The sequence below is a fragment of the Myotis myotis genome, unplaced genomic scaffold, assembly GCF_014108235.1.
Source record: "Myotis myotis isolate mMyoMyo1 unplaced genomic scaffold, mMyoMyo1.p scaffold_m19_p_1, whole genome shotgun sequence".
In the NCBI taxonomy this organism is placed as follows: Eukaryota; Metazoa; Chordata; class Mammalia; order Chiroptera; family Vespertilionidae; genus Myotis; species Myotis myotis.
Window position 1 is genome coordinate 97174968 of NW_023416313.1, and position 25168 is coordinate 97200135.

The 25168-nt window shown below is 36.8% G+C and overlaps 1 protein-coding gene across 1 annotated transcript in view; it reads right to left on the minus strand.

The window, feature by feature from the left end:
• MALRD1 (MAM and LDL receptor class A domain containing 1) overlaps positions 1–25168 on the minus strand; it is a 628376-nt gene that overhangs the window by 529428 nt on the left and 73780 nt on the right. The window contains exons 8-11 of the mRNA XM_036345532.1: positions 22667–22759; positions 19979–20186; positions 13099–13245; positions 6910–7007 (exon numbers count right to left, since the gene is read on the minus strand). Coding sequence (XP_036201425.1) covers positions 6910–7007; positions 13099–13245; positions 19979–20186; positions 22667–22759 — 546 coding nt within the window. The remainder of the gene's footprint in view (positions 1–6909; positions 7008–13098; positions 13246–19978; positions 20187–22666; positions 22760–25168) is intronic.

Genomic DNA, 25168 nt, shown 5'->3' on the forward strand with positions numbered 1-25168 from the left:
CTGATTATGACATAGAGTCTCAAGGCTGCTTTTTTCAAGGGAAAACATAACATTCAGAGATGAGATCCCACAGAAACAGAATCCTTCTGTCTGGACTCAAAGTGCTTCCTTTTTTAATTTGACTATATTTTAAATTCTTGCTTTCTTCCCTTTGTCATTCTGCTTTTGTTTTGTTATATGAGCAGATATTAGTGCATATATATAGTAATTTACCCATTTATTTCACTGTTGGTACCAATTTCAGTGGATATGTAAGATTGCAAAATTTCATTAAATTCTCTTTTTAAAAATTGTTCATTATAAAATATCAAGCATTTTCTGTTCTAATGTGGTACATATTTTTTCCACCATATACTTAATTGACACCACCTGATCAAATAAAGTCTTTCTGGCTGTCCATTTCATTTCAGATTTTACTACCAGGATCCTGTAAACTCAGACTTTGACAGGTAAGCAGAAGTGTAAAGTCAAATGGAAGTGTTTAATTAAATTCTATGGAAACGGAGGATTTATGTTCCTCAATTACAATTAAATTTTAGATCCCTGCTGTAATTTCAGCATGTTGCACGGTTGTAAATATGCAAAACAGAGCTTTAAAACCTAGTTATAAAAGAGATATGCATGTCCCATCAGAATTCCAAGCTGTCAAACTGTCACTCAGTACATCACCAGTGTGAAGTTATTTTAATAATATATTACAAGTAAGAACCAATGGGATCCACATTCAAAAGAATAATGGATTAGAACTTATATTAAATTTACTATTTTAACATAATTGGCATTGTAGAAACTTAAGGAGAATTCTTGAATTTATTATAGACCAAGAAACTTTCTATAGCCTTTCCACTTTTAATATCGGTAAGGGTGAAAGCATGGAAAAAAATTATTAATACAGCTGTGGTTTGAAACAGGCACTCATCAAGTGTGCAAGGTCTGTGTTTCTTGATCTGATATACACCAGGCGTAGAACACCAAGACATGAATTCCAAATGATGATGCATGTTGTGAATTCCTCACAGAACCTATTACAGTAATTTGTATTCAGTAGGTATTCAGTTAATAAGTACTGAAAAAAGAGGAAGGAATGAGTGGATTGTTAGCATCAGTACTTAAGTAAATATGTATAAACTCTGGAAGGGATGGAAAGGGGAGAGAGAGAGAGAGAGAGAGGAGAGAGAGAGAGAGAGAGAGAGAAGAAGAAGAAGAAGAAGAAGAAGAAGAAGAGAAGAAGAAGGAGGAGGAGGAGGAGGAGGAGGAGGAGGAGGAGGAGGAGGAGAGGAGGAGGAGGAGGAGGAGAGGAGGAGGGAGGAGGAGAAGGAGGGAAGGAAGGGAAGGAGGGGAAGGAGGGGACCGAGCAGGGGGGAAGTAAGGGAAGGGAGGGGAGGGGGGGGGAGGGTGGAGGGGAAGGGGAAGGGGAAGGGAGAGGGGAGGAGGAGGAGGAAGGAAAGGAGGGAGGCGGGGAGAAGGTAGAAGGAGGGAAGAAGGAGAGCGGAAGAAGGAGAAGAAAGGAGAAGAAGAAGAGGGAGAAAAAGAAGAAAAGAAAGAGAGGAGAAGAAGAAGAAAGAAGAAGAAGAAGAAGAAGAAGAAGAAGAAGAAGCTGCTGCTCTGTGTCAGAAAATGTACAGACATTAGGTGTCCTTACAGATCTCAGAGTTTTATAGAGGAGAGTGAAAAGAACAGGAATGAATAAGTATAATGCACATAAAGATCAAGGTACAAAAATAGTGTGGCTATTTACATGTAAGTTAATTAGCATTAAACAAAATTTAAAAATCCTTTTCTTAGTTATTATACTCATCATAGTTTATTTGTTCAGCAGCTGTATGTAGCTACCACACTGGATGTAACAGAGGAAAATTTCCATCATCACGGAAAGTTCTATTACATAGAGCTGCAAAGCATGTACAATTACACCAATCATTTAAAATTTATTTACTGCTTGTCATTGTTAAAGGAAATTATTTTCTTGATTCATGCCTGATTCAGTAAAAAGCAGTTAAATACAATGTCAATGTTAACATTTAAAGCTTGGTTTTATGTCTCTTGGGTTTTCACTAAGGGACGTCTTATATATATAGTGTGACTGATCACTGTATTCAAGAGAATTTCGTGTGCTAAAAAGCTTGCAGAACAGCAGTTCCTTTCATTGCAAATTAGAGAGAAAAATAATGCTTAAACTATTTTATTGTATTTACTTGTATTCTGTGATTTTATATTATTTATATGTTTAAAAATATCAAATCTTCAATTTTACTACAAAATGAAAGGACACCTTAGGTGACTTCTCTGCTAGTGACCGAGTACAGGTGGGTGACCAGGCTGGAGAGTGGATAACCTCAGGGAGCCGCTTGCTCTTTGGTTTGAAGGCGCCCTCCGGGGAAGAGTGGCCAGTTCTGCACAGGACTAACTAGGCTTTCTGGTATGTAATTCTCTGAAAGCTGTAACAGGGCATTATTTAAAAGTCCAAAATAATTTCTTCCTTATTGCTGGTTTTCTGTTTCACGTGCCTTTGGTCTGTTTCCAATTGAAACTCTATCCTTCATATTTTCTGCTTCTTTCCTCAACGTTGCAATGGTCTCTGTTCCTATTGCTTCCCTATCTCAGAGCTGCTTGTCCTCTCTTCTCCCCCTTTCTCAGTTGTATTCCAACAGTCAGCTGCCTCTGCCATCTCTGCTTTAAATCAAATCGGGCCCTGTCTGGTATTGCTACACTTTCTATATCTTCAAGATCTAGAATAATAAAAATTGCAAGAAAAAAAAGTAAAAAAATAAAAAAAGGGTAAGTCCGTATTGAAAAGGAAGATTATTTATTACACACATACACAAATAAATTTAAAAAAAAACAACTAACCGTTACTACAGTGATTTTTATGACTCCTAGTTATAAGTATGTTTTGCATGTGTAGTCCTTACCTGAACAAGGTTAAGTGGAAGCTAGGAATCCTCAGTAAATTGGAACCTGTTTTTCTCATTAACCAATTAACCTCCATGCGTTTGATCATGCACAAGTGGAGAGTACCTGCTCAATGCCCCCCCACAGCTGCTACTTCCCCTAGAGTGCATCACATATTCCAACACCTATCCTTGGACTTAAAGAAAATCAGGGAACAAAGTGTGATTGCGCCATTCCAAGTCCCACTTCATATTTACTTTTTTCTTTAATTTGTCTTTGATGTGAGTTCATCACTCTACTTGAGGAACATTATAAGACATGGCCTTTCAAAACTTACTGAGAGAGTTGTTATAAGTGGGCTATTATCATACGGTGTTCACCCTCTCGTGGCACTTACCCCTGAATTGCTGTCGGTGTCCCTCAACTAAACGCCACCTTTTAGCCAGCATGTGCTCAGGTTGTCCCTGTTTTCCCAGCTTGAGGACTGCGATCAGCGCAGAGTAGGCAAGTAAGCACTAAGTGTGTATTGAATCAGATAAAAAATGCTGACATTGGTGTTGCTGGGAGCATTCGGGGAGAAGACTCTGAACTATTTTTGTTTTGTGTTTTGCTTTTTGCATTCCGCATTCAGAACCCATGATGACTGGTGTGTCTGCTCCGCACGGGCTGCTGAAACACTTAGATGCGAATGTGTAGCCTGGCCTGGAATCACTTTGCTTTGGAACCATCCCACTTCTTGCTTCATCTATCTTTGCCCTCTTTATTCATGTTTTTACTTATGAATTTTTAAAAAACATACCAAATATATATGAAGCAGAAACTTTGTATTATGTCTTCCTGTATCTGATTGTGAAATCCTAAAACTGAGATATTTGTCTTTTGTACAGTAACTCAAATAGAACTCAAAAAATATTAATCCATATAAGTCCCCTTCATATTTGATATTTCCTAGTTAATTGGAAACAGTAACAGCATCTCAGTACCAATAAGAAATAGTGGCTTCTGGATCCCACATGTTCTGTTTGTCCTATCTCCTGGCTATTATAGCGAAAAGTGCCAAGTTTCCACTAGTGACTGAAGGAAGGTTTGAAGCTTTTAAATTAAAATCCATATCTTGAACAAGAGTAAACTCAAACAACTGTGCATGTTGATACCATGTGTTGGCCATATATAATGTATAAGGTAATAATTCATAATAACCTTAAAAGTCTGCTGTTAGAAAAGAAAGCTTTGTGTTCTTTTAAAGTTCTTTAAAAAAAAAACATGTTCTTCACTGCATTAGCCTAATATGATTATGTAAGAAAAAAGATCATATAATGTTATAAAATGAAGGCTTTGATCATACAAAGTGCCCGGTTATCTCACTGCCTCACTTTATCATTTTATAATGAAGAACATTTGCTATTCCATGAATACAATGTGTAATATGGAATATATAATCAGTAAGTTCAAATTGGAAAGATCAGCCGGGTTTTCTGATTACTAAAGAAGATAAGAATTTGGTTTGTTCCCTTGTTCTATAACTTTTGTGGAATAATCTAACATTGCCACAGACTTATAAAAAAGTAATTTTATATTCTTAAAATACTCCTTTTTGAGATAACACTAGCTATGTGTATCTCAGACTATAAATAACATTCTCTAACAGTCTAATACTATATCCTAAGCTGGAACATACTATAAAGTAATCCAAATATTCCTCCTTCTACCTCAAGATTACTAAGATTAAAGCAGATGCAGAAACAATGGGAAAAACAAACACCTCTCTAACAGTCTGTAACGTTGTTGAAGTACCCTCACTTTTCCAAGTGAAGGCAAATTATTGAATCAGTATCTGAGGCCTTGGGAGGTGGAGGACTTGGTTCTGAGAGACAAACTATCAGGCATCTAGACTGTCCACTGCTTTCCCTGAGTCCTCACCTAAATAACTTCCCACAGCTAAGCTTCAAATGTAAGTAACCGTAGAGAAAAATGTCCTCAAGTGGAAATAATCATAAATTGAAACACAATCCCAGTGACCAAAATGAATGGCTACCAGAGTACAACAATGGAAAAGGTAGATTATTTTTTAAAAGAAAATGAAAAACAAAATATGCTTTCTCAGTGAGTCTCAGAAATTCCTAATAAGCTCTTAAGGTTTGTGTTGAAGTTTTTGTAAAAGAGGTAGAATTAATACATTTTATCCCTTTGTATCCAATGTCTCTAATGTATTTAATAACAGGGATTACATTATTTGAAGGCACAAAATCTCCAGGAATTCTCAAACAAAATAGCAAAACAAACAGAGAAACAACTGTATTTATTACATAGGATTTAATTAAAATAAAGCAAAGATGAGTGTAGAGTGCAGCTTAGTGAAGTGGAAATCAAGTCCAGGTAGTTGTTTTAATCCTAATTCCCACAGAGAAATAAACAGAAAAGAAGGAGGAGGAAACAAGAAAAAAGAAAGAAGGATGAACACCTTCTAAGAGTTCAGTGGACCCTCTCAGGCTTCTATCAAGCTGAAAACATAATATATTTATATCTCTATATCATATGTAATTTATTTATTAGAAATGTGCTATAAACTGTATTTATAAGTGATGAATTTAGTGTGTGACAGTATTATATCTTCATTATTTTTGATAACTAAAGAAAAAAAAATAAGCTGAAATCCTAAGGGCTTAGAGAGATGTCAGAAATCTCAAAAGGAATGAAAACAAGACAAGCTGAAGAGAAACATCTAACTTAGTTTTTAGTTTTATAGAAAGGGGGAAAAAATATGTTTAGTGAATGCCTGTTTTGTGCCAAATACTTTGCTAGGTGATTAATCACATTTTAATATTTACAACCATGTGAAGAAGGTATGCTAATACGAAGGTTTCCAGTGTAAACACTGAATCTCACCTAGAGCGTTTAATCTGTGGAAGAACTAAGATTCAACAAACTTCCAAAAACTGACCAGACTGGCTCAGTTAGCAGAGCGTTGTCCCGTGCACCAAAAAGTTACTGGTTTGATTCCCAGTCAGGACACACACCTGCGTTATGGGTTTGATCCCTGGTCAGGCATGTATGGAGGACAACCGATCACTGGTTTTTTTTTTTTGTTTCTCTCTCTCTCTCTCTCTCTCTCTCTCTCTCTCTCGTCCTCATTCTCTTTCTTGTTCTCCCTTTCTCTCTCTAAGCATGTCCTCATGTGAGGATTAAAAAAAAGTGGCAGAGTGCTTGCTTCAGCAGCACATATACTAAAAAAAAGTGGCAGAACTGAGATTTGTACCAAATCTATCTGATCCCAAACCTCAGCTTTTTTTCTTTATTGCGCTTTTGAAATGAATTGAGTATTCTAATGCCTTGGTCAGTTTTGCTCTGGTTCCAGGAGGATTAATTAAAAGAATAAAATTTCAGAAAACATAATTATATTTCTGCATATATTCATTCTTTCATCTTTCTTTCAACAAGCATTTTTAACTAAATTTATTTTTTAAATATATTTTATTGATTTTTTACAGAGAGGAAGGAGAGGCATAGAGAGTTAGAAACATCGATGAGAGAGAAACATCGATCAGCTGCCTCCTGCACACTCCCTACTGGGGATGTGCCCGCAACCCAGGTACATGCCCTTGACCGGAATCGAACCTGGGACCTTTGAGTCTGCAGGTCAATGCTCTATCCACTGAGCCAAACCAGTTAGGGCTAACTAAATTTATTTTACTCAATTAACATTATTGGTAAAAAATAAAAAGCAGTTTTAATACATGCACCCACAGCTTTTACATTAATGAAAGAATTGTGTAAAATAATATTATAAAATGACAGAAATATTCCTTAGTACCCTCCCCCAGAAAAGAATGGCATGAGTTATGCTGAAAATGGTCTTTTGGAAGGACATGGCATTTCATGCTGAAATAACTCATATAAATCTCTCGATGCATCATGAAAACAGTGGTAAAACATAGCAGACATTTACTAGCAAGAGCAGCACAAGCCTAACACTTTACAACCACAGAATGGCCCATGGAAATTCCAATAGTAAATTACCTGACATGGGTTAGAGGCAGTAAGTGATTTTCTAAGAACAGGACTTCCAAGTTTGGCCACTCCAGGCAATTGATGTGCCCGCAAATAAATAAACAATCCTGTAAAAACAAATATAAAGTCATATAGATGCAGGTTCTACTGTAGTACATGTAGCAGTTCCTCGCCCTAGTATCTTATCCTTGCAACATTCAACTGCCAATTAAATAAAGAATATTACATTTTTACTTATTTACCATTAAGCTCTATAGACAACTAAAAGCACTTTCAGATGAATAACATTAAACACCTAAAATAAAATACAATTGATTTAAAACAAGCTCTTGAACTAATCCTATAAACAAATATCTTACTGGCTTAACTCACATCATAAGAGTTTGAAATCAAATTAAATGAAGCCTCTAACTTTACAATTAGATACTCAACATGCCCTTAAGAAATTCCGATGAGAGCTTTATTTTTAAGATTTTTCACAAAGTACTGAAGGATACAAGTCTATGGGATGAGTTTGGTTCCTCCTGGGGCTTACATGTTTGACATTGTGGTCTGTGCTAGTGGGGATGAAAGCTTAATTAAAGATCTAATCTGAACGTTAACAAAATAACTGCTTATAGATTTTAACTACAGTGGATGTGCTCATGGCAAATGTATGGGGGATAACATCGCTTAGCTGCTCAAAAGCTCACACATCTGAACTGCTGTGGGGGGGAGTTGTCATTGAATATTGAAAATTTACAAGAAAGGCTATTCCAAACAATGTCAAGGTCTGATCCTGCCCTTCGATAAGCAGGAAGTGATGGGCAACTTGGAAAGCCAACCTTTTACTGGAAAATATCACATTCACAAGGTGATTTTTCTAGATACAAGTCAATGCTGACTGCACAGGAATGGAAGGATTTCAGTATTTAAATGTATTATTTTATAGATACCTCCATATGTTTAACAAAGTACCCAAAGTTGCAAGTTAGCAGTATTGAGTAAAGAAAATAGAACCCAGTTTATATGGTTTTTAAATCTTGAAGCTAACTGGGAAGCATGAGGACTACTCTTCCCAAATTCCAACCTAAGACTGATGGGAACAGTGTATGTATAAGCTTATTTTATTCCCTACATTTCACCTATAAAGAAATAGAGTAGGAAAAGATAAATTTAAAAAATTATTCCACATTTAAAATCCTCAGGTTCAGGTAAAACTCCAGTGAATATTTTCAAAAGTCTAAACAAAATACTAAAAATTAAAAAAATATTCAGACATTTAAAACAATTTGTACAATTTCAAACAAACAATAAAGAATGGGGTAGCCCTAACCAGTTTGGCTCAGTGGATAGAGTGTCGGCCTGCGGACTGAAGGGTCCCAGGTTCGATTCCGGTCAAGGGCATGTACCTTGGTTGCAGGCACATCCCCAGTGGGAGGTGTGCAGGAGGCAGCTGATCGATGTTTCTCTCATTGATATTTCTAACTTTCTATCCCTCTCCCTTCCTCTCTGTAAAAAAACAATAAAATATATTTAAAAAAATAAAATAAAAAAGAATGGGATATAAAAACACAAAAATTCGAAAACCTAAAAGACAAAAAGGGATTGAATAAATTGGTTACACCACAAAATAACTGGAAGTTTGATAAAAAAAATATATATATATGTCTACTAGAAATGTACAACCCCATGACTAAGTTTTATTTAATTTTAAAGAACAAACATTTGCAAAATTATTCAAGGGATCTTAGGTCCTAGAAAACTAAGGAGAGCCACCTGATTCACTTTATGATGCATGCAGATATCTTTAAGAATGGAAGAAAACAGTAGAAGTAAAAAAAAATAAATAAACTATAGTCCAACTCATGTGGTTTAGTGGTTGAGCATCAACCTATGAACTAGAGCCAGCGGTTCTCAAACTGTGGGCACAACCCCTTTGGCGGTCAAACGACCCTTTCACAGGGGTCGCCTAAGACCATCCTGCATATCAGATACTTACATTACGATTCATAACAGTAGCAACATTACAGTTATGAAGTAGCAATGAAAAAATTTTATGGTTGGGCCACAACATGAGGAACTGTATTTAAAGGGCCAGAAGGTTGAGAACCACTGATAGACGGTCACAGTTCAATTCCTTATCAAGGCACACGCCTGGGTTGCAGACTAGATCCCCAGTGTGGGCTTGCAGGAGGCAGCCAACAATGATTCTATGTCATCATTGATGTTTCCGTCTCTCTCTCCTTCTCCCTTCCTCTCTGAAATCAATAAAAATATATTTAAAAAGAAAACGCTATCAAGCAACATCACTCATGATCAGAGATATAAAGTCCAATAAAAATTTTATCGATTACATTTGAAATCCTTATTAAACACTTATATGCCCCTGACCAGGTGGCTCAGTTCATTGGAACATCTTTCCATGCACCAAAATATTGTGGGTTCAATCCCCAGTCAGGGCACATATGGGAGGCAACCAATTGAAGTTTCTCTCACTCTCCTTTCCTCTCTCTCTAAAATTAATAAACATATCCTCAGGTGAGAATAAAACAATATAATGATGATTGTTATTATTATAAATTACTAGAGGCCCAGTGCACAAAAACTTGTGCATTCGGGGCGGGGGGTGGGGGAGAGTCCCTCAGCCTGGCCTGTGCCCATTTGCAGTCCAGTACCATTTGGGGGATGTCCACCTGTTGACTTAGGCCCACTCCCCGGGGAATCAGGCTTAAGCTTGCAGTCAGACATCCTTCTGGCAGCCAGGGAGCCCTCAGGGGATGTCCAACTAAAGGCTTAGGCCCCCAAGGGATTGGGCCTAAACTGTTAGTTGGACATTCTTAGTGCTGCCGCAGAGGTGGGTCAGGCTCCTGCCACCACCTTTGCACTGGCCAGCCATGAGCCAGCTTCTGGCTGAGTGGCACTCCCCATGTGGAAGTGCATTGACCACCAGGGGGCAGCTCCTGCATTAAGTGTCTGCCCCCTGGTGGCCAGTGCGCATCATAGCAACCAGCCATTCTGTTCTTCAGTCAATTTGCATATTAGCCTTCTATTATTATTATTATATAGGATGTCCCTATTTCCCCCCTTTTGCCCCCTCTACCCATCTCTTGCCCCCCACTTCTCTCTGGCCATCACCATACTGTTGTCTGTGTCCATGGGTTTTACATATATTTTCTTTGGCAAATCCCTTCTTTAAATTCACTTATTTAAATTTTTATTTTCAGATAAGTGCTTATAACTACACTATTATATATTTTCTATTATATTATTCAGAATTAAGATATTTTTTAATTGAACCCTTATAAATTTTAGCACAATTTAATAAATTATGCTAGAAACAATTAGGAGATTTTTCATGTAATGCAGATACATTTCAATTATTTTATTAATTTTTAATTTTTTAATATTTTAATTTGAAATAATCTTAGGTGTAGTGTTGGCTCAGCATTTGAGATATTTCTTTGATTTGTCCTTTCTAAAAAGAGAAAGACTGGCCCTAGCCGGTTTGGCTCAGAGGATAAAGCTTCGGCCTGCATACCGAAGGGTCCCGGTTCCATTTCGGTCAAGGGCATGTGTTTGTCTCACACTGATATTTCTCTCTGTCTTTCCCTCACTCTTCCACTCTCTCTAAAAATCAATGGAAAAATATCCTCAGGTGAGGAATGAATAAATGAATGAATGAATGAATAAACAAATAAGTAAATAAATAAAGACTACAATTTCTTTGAATTATAAAAGCTGCCCCCAGTTTTATCAGTTTGAATTACAAAAGCTGGCCCCAGTTTTATCAGTTTGTTATCTTTCAACATTATTTATATCACAGGAAAACAAAAGTAGATTTTTCAATATTTAACAAAGGGGCCCTTTTATAATCTTTTTAGCATAAACCATAATTAAGAGATAAGTAAAAGATGGCAAGACACTGAAGGTGACTTATAAATGTGTTTTCTAACTGTCATAGACCTGGTGTATTCCGACTATTTCTGTGAGAATGGACAACAAATAGCTATTGCTCATTGAGCTCTTACTATAAAAAAAATAAATAAATAAAAATAAAAAAATAAAAAACCTTAATAGGTAATATTTCTTTTAATTCCTATAATAATTTTCCATGGAAGGTACTTTATTTTCCCTATTTGCCAGCTAAGATTCTGAAGCTCACAGGTATTAGCAAATGTGTGCAGCATCAACACCCTACTTAACTCCGGGCAGCTAGTGTGTGCACTACCCTCTATGGTAGATGTCACTTGAGGCCACACAACACACAGTGTGAGAAGCTTCCTTTTATAAATCATTCCTTGGCTTAGGACTACATTATCTCTCATTGATATTACTTCAATTCTTGTTTGTTTTTTTTACTCCAGTATTTCATGCTCTCCATTACCCTTATCTCAGCAAGAATAGCCTTTAAGAATAAATCTGATTGGTCAGGGGCTTAATATGACTAATTGAGTCACCATTATCCTCCAGATAAATTTTAAATTTACAGGCATTCTCTGTCATCCCCTTACATCCTCTCCTGTTTTGTTTATATACCTTGTCCAAATAGGCACAATTCTCAACCAGAACTACCTACCTATCTCCTACCCTCTTTCAGGACATTTCCTCTAATTAAAACACATTCCCTGCCATCTCTCATTGGTTCTGCTATCTCTCCTTGATTCTTTACTTCTGCCTTCCTGGGTACTTTTCATTTATCTTCAGTGCACATGTCAGGAATCCTCTACAATAAGGCATCTAAATCCACTTGAGTCACCATCCATCCCCTATAAAACACTTACAATGTCTAATTGCAAATCTTTACTTATCTGCTTCAGTTATGAGAGTCTGACCTACTCAAGGCAGAGACCATGGCTTCCATCTGCACACACCTAACTCTAGTAGATGGTATGTACTCAATCACTGGTTTGAGAAAAGGAAAAGAAAACATTACATGAGCAGGAGAAAATGTACTATGAATATATAGTTCCAATAATTAAATCTCCTTTCTATTATAAACTTTGTTTAATCCACTCAGCCAAAAAATCTTTAAGAAAAATCAAACTTATTGGCACAAAGCAAAAATTAAGACCTTACTCCACTGTCAAATAATGAGCTGGTTTTGTAGTTTTGAAGAACAGACCGATGGCCAAAGTCTCCCTCCCATACCCTAATATCCTCCCCCACCAACCCCAATTTCCAGTGGTTCTAATTTGAAAATATGGCCAGTACTGTTACTTTTGGCATACTTATTTGGAAATCTTAAAAAAGAAACAAATGAAATAATGTCCAATGGGGTTATATGAGCTTAAAGTGGACCTACAGTTCAGTTGTGTTATTTTAAAGTTAATAGTATACTAATGCATCTGAGCAATGGCATCTAAACAAAAGAAAAAATAGAACAAAGCTCTTCTGTTTTCCTAGAAGTTTCAAAAATCTTTAATGGAATGCTATGTGTAGTTATAGCTGCTCTCTTGTAAGGGGATATGTAAAAAAAATTTTAAATATATTTTATTGATTTTAGAGAGAGGGAGAGAGAGGGAGAGAGAGGGAGAGAGATAGAAACATCAACAATGAGAGGGACTCGTCAATCAGCTGATGACCAGCTCCTGCACACTCTCCACACTGTGGCTCGAGCCTGCAACTGGACATGTTCCTTGACCAGGAATCAAATTGTGACCTCCTGGTTCATAGTTCGATGCTCAACCACTGAGCCACACCAGCCAGGTAGATAAGTCAAAACGTTAATGGTGGTTAAAAATATATCTGAGGTAGAAGTAAGATTGTTTCTTACAAAAAAACCCTCAGTGATTAAATTTCATTCAAGTATTTTCAGATTTATTTTATAGATAATGCTAAATCTCTTTTCTCAACTCCCAGAAGGAAGATTAAGCTATTTTTCTTTCTGTTTTGCAAAAATTGGATTGGTCCTAAAAGGAAGGCAAGCCTACTGTACATAATTCCTGGCAAGAAGAGAAAATTACCAGAAACCCCCCCACCCCACCCCTTACTTATGCCTTTATTCCAACCTTTTAAAAAATGCAACAAAATGTTGATTATTAAAATAATGCTTCTTCCAAGAAACTCAATTAACTACAAACTATTAAGTTGATCAGGAGAGTTTAAAGCAAGATAAACCAAAGTTCCATGTATATAATATTTAGAAAGAAATTAAAATACACAGTATCATCATTCCACAACATGAAAGAAAGATAACTAATTTTTTTAACGTCCTACCATGATTTGTGTTTGCTGGGTGATCAGCCTCAGGAAGACGGTTCTCTCCACCGGTCAATCCTTTCACAAATTCCCAGTGTGAATTTTCTGTGAGAAATGGCTCCCAGCCGCAGAAACCAGACTCAAAGTCACACATGAGATGATTGGCTGTTATGCATGGAATAGAAAATAGGTAAGGAGAAATGAATTTGGACCATACAAGGAAACGTTGACCTATACTAGCCAATCAACTTAGGAGGTGAGAATAATCATTCTACTTTGTAAAGAATGTTTTCTGCTTATCAGGATAGTTTTACTTTCCAATTTCAAAAGGTTTCCCATGTGCTGTGCGAGGCATCCCCTGTCAATATTCTTCTATTACAAGTCTGGCAGCTTAGATCCTGGTTGGCCATCTCCATTATATTTAACTAGAGGCCCGGCGCATGAATCTGTACACCAGTGAGGTCCCTCAGCCTGCCCTGCGGGATAGGGCTGAAACCGGCTCTCTGACATCCCCCAAGGGGTCCCAGATTACAAGAGGGCGCAGGCCAGACCGAGGGACCCCACTGGTGCATGATAGGGGCTGGGGAGGAACATGGGAGGTTGGCTCCAAAGCATGTCTGGCCCATCTAGCTCAATCCCGATCAGCCAGACCCCAGCAGCAAGCTCACCTACCAGTCGGAGCATCTTCCCCCTGGTAGTCAGTGCACGTCATAGCCACTGCTTGACCAGTCGACTGTCTGCCCCTGGTGGTCAGTGCACATTATAGAGAGCGGTTGAGCGGCCTTAGCATATCATTAGCATATTACGATTTGATTGGTTGACCGGCCAACTGGACACTTAGCATATTAGGCTTTTATTATATAGGATGATGCAAGGTGAAACTCTACAGATTTTCAGGAAGTAACTAATTCACCTGCCAAGATGAACAAGATTCACCTGCTGAGATGGTAGTAAAAAATATCCACTGAAAAAGTTGGAATTTTTTTTAAATTAATTCTGGGTACCTAAAGAACTTGAGTTCAGGACCTTAGTATTTTTTCTACATTCTATTTTAACAGTTTCAAAAAAACAAAAAAATAGCTAACCAATTTGGAATTGCAGATAAATTAGATATTCCAAACTCTGTTGTTTTTTCCTCTTAATACACAACTAAAAGTTCAAAAATACTTTTAAGTTCCTTTATTTATCACAAAAGAACTAGTGCTAGGGAAAGTCAGGATTTGGGATAAGCTTCATAAGCATTTTTCCTAGTTTTGTCAATATATTACTGAGAAAAAAATAAGTTTCAGAGGGCTGGGCAGTAAACTAGAAATTAAAACAAGTTGATTTGTGCTTTTGAAAAATTAGTTATGTGTTTATTTCCTAAAATAAGAATCCTAGCAGATTGGGGAATAAATTAATACAATTAATTTTAAAATATTTTCATATATTTCTCTTTATACAGGTGCATTTTTTATAATAGCAGAAGGGAGAACAACATAAATTTTGGTCAGAAAACATCTATTTTTCACAAGCTCCCTATGATCATCTACACTAATAAAAGACAAAGATGCTAATTGACCATACCTTTGCTACAACCTAAGCCACACCCACCAGCTAATCAGAGCAACTATATGCAAATTAACCCAACCAAGATGGCAGCCGGCAGACACGGAGCTGGAGCAAGCCAGAGGCTTGTTTGCCTGGGTGATGGAGGAAGCCAAGCTTCCCGCCTGCCTTGAGCCGGCTGTGGCCTCCTCTCATGGCAAGAAATTTTCAGTTATAGAAGACAAATAAATCCCAGATACCTGCTTCCAGCCAGCCTCCACTGGGAGCTTGGGTGGCTGGGGATTGTGATCAACCTGCAAACAGCCATCAACCCCTCACCCATAATGGCCACACCCTCATGGGGTGAGGGTCCCTGCTGGGGGGTTTAGCCAGCCTGAAAACAGCCCTCAGCCCCTCACCCAGGCTGGCCAGGAACCCCAGTGGGGACCCCCACACTGAAGGGGCTGTGGCCAGCCTGCAAACAGCCATCAGCCCCTCACCTCAGCAGGCACTCTATATAATAAAAGGGTAATATGCAAATTGACCCTAACAGCAGAACCACTGGGAATGACTGTCACTATGACACACACTGACCACCAGAGGGCAAATACTCAATGCAGGAGCTGCCCCCTGGTGGTCAGTGTGCTCCCACAGGGGGAGCTCTGCTCAGGCACAAGCTAGGCTGACAGCTGCCAGTACAGCGGTGATGGTGGGAGCCTCTCCCGCCTCCTCAGCAGCGCTAAGGATGCCCGACTGCAGTTTAGATCTGCTCCCCACTGGCAAGTAGACATCCCCCAAGGGCTTCCGGACTGCCAGAGGGATGTCTGACTGCCAGCTTAGGCCCAATCCCCCAGGGAGTGGGCCTAAGCAAGCAGGTGGTCATCCCCCAAGGGGTCCCAGACTTCGAGAAGGCACAGGCTGCGCTGAGGGACTCCCACAAGCGCACAAAGTTTTGTGCACCAGGCCTCTAGTAATACTATATTGTTTTAATAACAGTAACAATAGACATGTTACCACTGACATCCAAGTATATGCCAGGTATTTTGCATATATTATTATCTTCACAAATACCCTACACAGTAAGTGTAATTATTCCCCCAAAAAGAAAAATGGAACTTTAACAGTAAGCCTCTTACCTATGGTTTTAGTAAATGGAATATCCATGCTTTGAACTATCTGATGTCAAAGCTTATACTTTGAAACCTCCCTAAACCAGACATTCTGTCTCTTTATTAAAAATACTTCATTATTATATGTGTGGCTCATTGACATTATTTTCAATTTTAAATAATATGATCATTTGACCAGTATTTTGAATAAACTCACTATATCTTAATCAAAGGATTTTCAAGTTTCTATAGATAGGAATGCCTCGTTTCATGACCAGATATTTCATCACTAACATGTCAACTCTAAAACACTAAAGTGCACTTTGTAAATAACAACGCCACTGCATTATCTCTACAAGTAAATCAAATGTTTAGACCTCAGAGCTATTCTTGTTTAAATAATCACATAATGGATACATAATGTAAGATATTTTTTCTTTGCAAGCAAATATTATTTTCTCCCTCAAGTGGATTTCGCCCCCCCCCCAAAAAAGTGAATTAACTATAGTATAATAATGAAAAATGGGGGACATTACTTAATGTTGAATCAATATGACAAAGAAATGCCATTTACCCATATATCTAAGTGGAAATCTATTGCTTCTAGATATGTTTTTATTTTCTCATCTCAGGCTACAAGAGTTTATAGAATACTGCTATTGATAAAAACTTACTCCTCAAAGGAGAGTCTCTTCTGGTGTCTTTACATAATCCTAAGCACCTATGACCTAGCTGTGACTGTCTCCCTGGACATCCAGAGAATCCTCTGGTCTATTTCCTTGGTCCTCTATGAACTTTGCACTGATAGGCCACCTCCAAGTTCATCTAAGTCAATTGGTGGGGTGCAGAAATATTCAAAATTCAAAATATATACTTAATCTCTTAAATGTGCTTACGAGTTTCAAATTCTTGGCTATGAACTTGGTCAGAAATCTTCCCATCTCCTCATAGTTCATAAGAGACAAATTTCCCTGGTATAGAAAATCTTCATAGATATGGTGACCACATATCTGTTTTGGCCCACAATTGCCTCAGTTTATGCCTGTCATCCTAGTATAATAATTAATACCTCTCATTTTCCTCTCAAATGTCCCTGCTTGGGCAATAAATTCAATATTGCCATATTGGAGAAATAAATTATATACTGATACACAAAGGAAGCAAGTCCATGCAAATAACAAACTTACTGACTGCAGATAGTCACTGTAGTAACCTATTATGCTAGTAACCATTCTATTCCCCAACTAGGTAATGGTGTGAAATGGCGATAAGATCAGTAAGTGTGGAAATGGAAAGTACAACATGGCCCAAGCATCACCAAATCCTTAGACAGACTCTTCACAACTGTGCCTGTGTCATTCGACTGCAAAGATGTAAAGGAGATTTCAAGACACAATAACTTTGGGTTGTATAAATATTGACATTTGGCTTTAGGAGAAAAAGTTCAAACCATTTCTTTCATTACTTGGATGGTACATATTACTTAATGGTGAATCAATATGGCAAGGAAATGCCATTTAACCAAATACCTAAGTGGAAATCTATTGCTTCTGAATATGTTGTTTGTTTTTTTTCTCATCTCAGGCTACAAGAGTTTATAGAATACCAATATTGATAAAAACATATTTCTCAAAGGAGAGTCTCTTCTTTTTTTTGAAATATAATTTTAAGCACCTAAGACCTAGCTTTATAAGGTAAAATGCCAATTATTTCACTTTCTATGGAACACTAAACACCACTGTCTTTTGAAAAATGAAAATTAATTTTTTAAAATGCATCACCATACATATTTAAAAGCAAAATGGTACAATCACCTCTGTAAAAATCATGGTGAATTGTTCAGTTATTTTAACCCCTGGCATTTGTTCCAGTATACTAGAAAGGGCTTTTTTTTAAAGCTAATATTCTGGAATTTAACTCAAATATCTATATATATAAAAGCCAAGTGACTGGAATGGTGGAATGACTGGAACGACTGGTCGCTATGAGGTGCACTGTGGCGGCCAACTAGCCCAATGTGGGCCCTGATCGGTATCCCCACAACAGCCCGTGGTCCCTCCCCACGGCCAGCCCCATCCCTGATTGTCCCCTTCACCCTGACTGGCAGCAGGGCTGGCCGGCCAACCTCCCATGCCCCCCCCCCCCCCCCCCGCTGACCCCAGCCCTTAACTCCCCCTATTGAGGGCGGGGCTGGACGCAACCCATGCACAAATTCGTGCACCGGGCCACTAGTAAAATATAAGTCAAATTCCAGACACCAAAGTTGAAGGTATTCCATTAATATTCCCTGTGTATAATTAAAAAACTTTATCTTAAAGTTATAAATAGCTGAAGAAAACCAAGAGGACCAAACATTCTGGAAATGAATAAATGTCTTATGATACCTTGTATGTTAAATACTAATTATATATAAAATCTCAAAGATCATCAATTCATAGTATAAACAAAATGTATTTATTATAATGAGTGACTTTGGTTATTTTGGTTGCTTTTATTTAAGTTTCTGTGATTATAGAAGACACATCACGATCTCTAATCAGAGCATGAGATAAGCCACTGTTGGTAATTTCAATGCAATTTCACTGAGTTCATCACTGAGAGTAATATTTTTAATTTATGATAGAGCTTTCTCTTGAATATTTAACCACTACAGCATATTGGCAAAGAAAAATAATTTCATTGTGACATGTGAGGAAAATTCTTCTGAATCATAAAAATTAAAATATTTATGAACTCTCTAGTTCAGAAGTAAACCAGTTTTATATCACATAAGAAAAAATTACATTTGGAAATGAATGGGGAATGTTCCATTCAATAAGCAGATATTAGATTTGAGTATGATTATATTATAAAAATGTTTGTTAATATTTATTAAGAAACCATAAGAATTTTTTCTCCACTAAACATGTATATATTTTCCTTAGCCATTGGGAAGTATTTTAATATTTAATAATTTTAAAAATATATGAAAGATATCTAGAGATGGTATCATCATAAAAAATAAACACATTGTACCAAACCGGTTTGGCTCAGTGGATAGAGCATCGGCCTGCGGACTGAAAGGTCCCAGGTTCGATTCTGGTCAAGGGCATATACCTTAGTTGCAGGCACATCCCCAGTAGGGGTGTGCAGGAGGCAGCTGATCGATGTTTCTAACTCTCTATCCCTCTCCCTTCCTCTCTGTAAAAAAATCAATAAAATATATTTAATAAATAAATAAATAAATAAATAAATAAATAAATAAATAAATACATTGCACTGAATTCTTGGTTTAAGCTTCTTTCATTTGAACATTGTACCAACTTTTCCTTTACGGTGTCAAAATTTACATTAGCATTTTAAAAGCTCTAACAAGTTCTACAAGTAAAATAATTTTTTCACACATTATTTTCTCCTGTTTTGACTTAAACACAGATCTATGTATTCTACCATCCTTTTTGGTGCACACACACAGCATTTTTTATATACATATTTTGTGGAAGGAAATGCCAGTTGTTAAATTAATAAAACCTCAATACAGGAAAAGAAATGGGAAAAACATATCCAAAATCAAATGCTAAAATAAAAGTAAATAATTAAAAAAAACATTTGTTTGAGATATAAGAATTGTATTCATTTAGTTGGAATTCATCATTTCTAAAGAGACACACAGTATCTTAGTTGCTAAGTTACATCATATGAGAATCATCATGTGGTTAAATTATATATTTTTTAAAATATGAGTATGGTTGAATAGATATAGGTTTCTTGTCATCACTCCTATCAAATACTCTCCAAAAAAGGCCTGAAAGAAAGGTGTTGGGCCTTTTTTCCTACATAATTGGTCAGAATGGGGAAAGTCCTACATTTATAAAGGTTAGCAATATATAATCTATGTCTCCAAGGGGAAAACTAGAAAGAGGTTCCCTCTCCTACCCATTTCTCTCTTTAAGGTAAACACACACACACACACACACACACACACACACACACACACACACCACTAATGACAACTATTCATTTGTTGAACAGGGAGGTTTTGCAGTGCTAGCAATAACCACCAATTCACAGCAGAGAATTAGTAATTGTTATACAGTCAGCTCTGTTATTAGTGCTAGCATAGAGACCCCTGCAAGGAACAGTGCTAATAGCTTCAGAATGAGAGTATACATTCATCTTATTTCATATTAGCTTTACCTTGCTTAAAACAAAGTCTAGTGTTTTAACTCCAACCACAGTCATGATTTGGAGCATGTTAATGAGTAAACTATTGATTCACTTACAGCAATTCACAGGGTCTTCATCACTCTTATCAGAACAGTCCTGCCAAGAGTCACAGACTGATTCCTGGGCAATGCACTGACCACTGGCACAAGTGAATTCACCTGCAGAGCAAGACGTTCTGGACGGGGCCTGTGCACACACATAGACCCAGAGTTGATCCAGCCCAATAAAACTTCTCTGGCTCAGAAGAGCCCCTTCGAATATAATCTTTAGTGGTGGGGTGGGGGGAGAAAAAAAATTGAGTTCATAATCTCTTAACAAGACTAATTATAACAATAATAGAGATTAAATTATTAAGAAAACATCTGTTTAAAGAGCAGGCAAATACAACTGATAACAAAGTTCTTATTTGAGAAGCTTAACCCACACACATAAGATTAATGGGCACATTAGATCCACTGAAGCCTCTGAAAAACCACCCATGCCCATGATCAGGTGAAGTATAGCATCCCACTTAATCCTCAATGATATCCCTGGCTGCAAACTATTTACTTGGTCTCATCTTTGTAGCTCTCTCTCTTTAATATTTAAGGAAAAGACTAAGGATTGTCACTATGTACACAGCAATAGTTATGCATATTTTTTACCTACTGAAAGTAGTATTGGAATGAAGAGAAATGTCATGCAACTGGTAAGGGGTGCATCAGAAGAATAGAAAATTTAAAGAATATAAAAATTTATTAATTTTTATCAAAAAAGAATATCTTTAATAATCAAACTTAAATTAAAGGAAATAAATCTCATTTTCTTCAATCAAATCACTAGCTTTTCTGAAGGTATACAATACTAGCTAGTGAAACAACCATATGTTCCTAGTCCAATGTAAGATAATATCAAAATACTTTTGTAGGAACTGATTATAACTGATTCTTTAAATTGATTTGAGAGAGAGAAAAAGAGAGGGGGGCGGAGAGAGAGATCCACATGAGAGAGAAACATCCATCAGTTGTCTCCCACACATGCCCCAACCAGGTATTGAACCTGCAACCTAGACATGTACTCTGACAGGGAATCGAACCCACCACCTTTCCACTCGCCAGAGCAATGTCAAAGTATTAATCTTCCTTCAGATTCTACCAAGAGCAATAGTCAACACCAAGAGGAAAAGACAGAAAGAGCTGACTGGAGAGCAAATACTAATTCTCTACTGTTCAATATTATAGCCCATAGCTACTTTAGGATATTTCAATTTAAATTAATTAAAATTCAGTCCCTCTGTGGCACGAGCCACATTTTAAGTGTTTAATTAGTCACATGCAGTTTGTGGCTACCATGTTGGGAAGTGCAGATATAGAAAATTTCCATTACCACAGAAAGTTCTATTGAACAGTGGTGAACTAGAAGTTGCTAACATGTAAATAAGATACTAGAAATAAAAGCCAACTTCTTTTATCTCTTCCAGCTGAAAGTTTCTGAATAAGTTTTCTGCTTTGCAAAAACATGAACAACCAATTTATTATTTGTTTGTTAAGAATTACTTAAGATCAAGTTCAGTTTGTAAATATACTTAATGATTTAGTCTAGAAAATAATATTGAATTTAAATATCTAACATTAAGAAAACTTTGTAATCTTCTATACACTTTCCCATGAGTATCATAGTAAAAATGTATAAAATTATTGGATCTAAAGCTGTATATTTTCATAACAGCAAGCAATAAGACATGTAGAAATATCAGTTTGAATTCTAATATTGAAAAATTTAAACTTGTCTCAAAATTTAAACTTAAGTCCCCCAAATCTGCCACTATTAAAAATCTACTTACATTTAATATGCACTTGGAAACCTAGAATAACTTCCAAATTATTTTCTTTATATTTTACTTTGTTTTATTTTGGGGATAATTAACAAAATTTTAACATTCAGTCTACATAAAAAAAGATGAAACTCCAATCATTTAGTACTCATTTCTTATAAAGTCCTAATAAAGAAAGGTTTCAGCTTAGAAAAGTTTAAATAGTGTCAAAATGTTAACTCAGTAGGCTATGTTATAAGCCTCAACTTTACTGAGATTGTTACAAAAATGCTATGGTTCAGAAATTCCAACTTCAGAAGTAAACAGGATTCAAAAAATCTCATGATTACAGATTAGTGTCATTTGGGTTCTCCCCTTTAACACCCAGAGACATGTATGAGTATGGCATTAGCATAAGGAATGAAATTGCTTTCAGAAGCTATACATATACTTATATTTCAATATAAATATACACTTTAATGCAATACGTTTATTTTATGTTGCATTAAAGTATATATTTAAATTAAATTACTGCACTTCAAAAATAAAATTCTAAATAGTAATTAATACCAGATATTAAAATGTTATCCCAATAACTTACTCTATTTTGTGATATTGCTATAAAATTAGGAAAGAAAGAAATGACAGGCAAACATTTAATATGAAAGTTTAAGAAAATGTTGTCACATAATTATTTCAGCACAATTTCAACAAAAGCCCAAGTAAGTTTTCTAGAGACAATTTTCACTCTGGGTCCTCCACTCAGGAGAAGTTTGGCCTGAGAAGGTCTAGGTAGACTGGAAAGAAGTAGGTAATCACTTTCCCCAAACACATAAGTCCACATCTTTAATGTAAATGCTAATTTAAATTTAGCAATGGGTGATAAATTCACCACTACACAGCTAATAATGAAACATGATAAAAAAAAAATACTTGCTCTCCCCTTTTATACCTTAAATGTCTTCAGTCCTTCTGGTATTAACACATCTGTTTTCACCCATTTTTTGTGAGTTGATGTAGTGTATGTCCAAAATATTTCTTCTTCCTTTGATTAGAATAAAAAGACATTACTCATTCCCCACATTCCACTCTCATACTTACATACGTACTCTCTTAATTACATTTTAATAGCGTGTACCCTCCCTGTATGATATTAAGTACTAAGAAATCTAAAGCATTGGTGAAAGGGGTGTGTAACATTTTTTAAAGGAAACAAAGGAAGTGGGGGAACACGAATAGGTGGAGTAGCAAGGATGTTTAGGGCAGTGAAAATAGTTTGTATGATAATGATGCATATGCCATTATCATTTTCCAAACCTACAGAATGTACAACATTCTATATTATACATCTGTATAATGATCATTTCCCAGGTTGCAAAGTGTATACAGAATTATGTTACTAGTAAAGGCTCAGTGTACGAAATTGGTGCACGGGTAGGGTCCCTAGGACTGGCCGGTGATCAGGGCTGATCTGCAGAGAAACCCATGAGGCAATTGGGGGCGGGGGGTTCCCACTGTCATCCCCCTTGGCTGGCCTGGAGCCACCCACTCGCCGGCCCTGCCCCCCACCGCTGATGCCGGTCACCTCCCTCTAAGGGGCGACCGGCGGGGCAATCAGAGGGCCCTCCACTGGCACCCACCTTGGCTGACCTGGGGTTTGTGGGCTGGGGGCAGCTCCTGCATTGAGCATCTGCCCCCTGGTGGTCAGTGCACGTCATAGCAGCGGGTTGTTCCACCCTTCAGTTGATTTGCATATTAGGCTTTTATTATATAGAATGCATTATGAGGTAACATGCTCAATAAAAGTCTCTAATGTACTCCAAAATTTTGCCTCTGGTATTGGGCTTTATAATTGGTGACTATGTTCATATGCTCTGAAATAATCCTATTTTTCTTTGGATTTTATCAAACAGTCAAGTTAGACATTTCCCTGGTAATGTTCAGAATATTTACCTATAGGGTGCATTAATTTTTCATACATCAACACAGTGGAAATGCAAAGAGTGGCACAATTATGTCTTAGACTGAGCTTTGAGATGCCTCTGTGCCCTCCTTTTACTGTGAGATAGGCAATGGCACTGGAAGGTGACATCCAGTTGTAATGACACATGACACTCACACCTTTTCACACTCTTGCAAGCATTTATCTCCATAGTTGGCTTCACTTATTTGGTTCATATCCAAGATTTTCTAGAAAATGAATCTATTTTCAACTTAGTCCTTTACCCTCTGATTTCTACTCCTATTTTCAAGTCTTAAATATTTCAGAAGATAGCCTAAACCTACCAAAATGTATTCATTTCATGACTTATTTATATCAACTCTTAAGACTTATTTATATCAACTCTTAACACAGACAGTGAAACATACATGTTAGACATGTTTTCATGGTCACATCAGGGTGAACTGGAGTTATAAAAAGGTGAGACACACAAGAATTTTTTTGCTAATTATTTCCTATGAGACTTCAGTTATTCCTCATCAAGGCACTCGTCCTCCACAGATGCTTTTAGTGACACTGCTTGGCAAGCTGTATTCATAACTTCCCCTCACTTTCATTTTATGAGAATAACTGAGAGCAACTGTGCTGTTTTTTCACAATGACTAATTGATTCCCCTCTGTTCTACTGGAATAAGAATGCATTTACATTTTTTTAAAAAAATGAGCAGAGTTCTTTCTATATCGTAAATGGAATTTCATACACTAAGTTAATTGTATATTGTGTATGAAATCCAGATTTTTCTACCACATTTTCCTGTCTCATGCTACAATGAAAAAGAAAAATAATTAACCCCAACTAAACAAAATCAGCTTTTATTTTATTTCTGTCCTCACAGACTCTTACCTAGTTACTTTCAACAGATGTCAAAGTGAAAGAGACTCCCAGTTCAGAAAAGCCTTTCAAGTGATATTCTAAATTTTTATTATCTTAATCAATAAATAAAAATGTCTTTACACCCCCACACCAGCATTAATAATGCCATTTTACCCTTTAAGAAAAATATTACTACATATTTTAGAGATATCTGCTTATTCTTCCCTCTACAAGTGAAGAAAATAAAAGGAACCAGTTTATTTTATTTTTAACTACTTTTTATTGTGTGCAGGATAGGATCATGTACTGTAAAGACCTTCCTTCAAGGAAAGTTTATTATGGCTTTAAAAACTGTATCATTCAAGAAAAGATATTTCTAAGGCACTGTCTTTCCAGCCCCAACTGTTTTCTTCCTGTTTGCCAGTGGAAATTTAGAAAATATGTAGAAGCAGCACCAGTTGGGCACTGCCCTTGGCTCACTGACAAGGAAACTCTCCTCAGGATAAAAGATAGGCTGTTGCTATGGTTACTGCCTTACTAATCCCAAACTAGAACTGCTACACACATAAGCTTACTGAGTCAACTTTTTATTTAACAACTTGCCTCTCACCTGTTTTCTATTTCTCAGTTCTATCTCC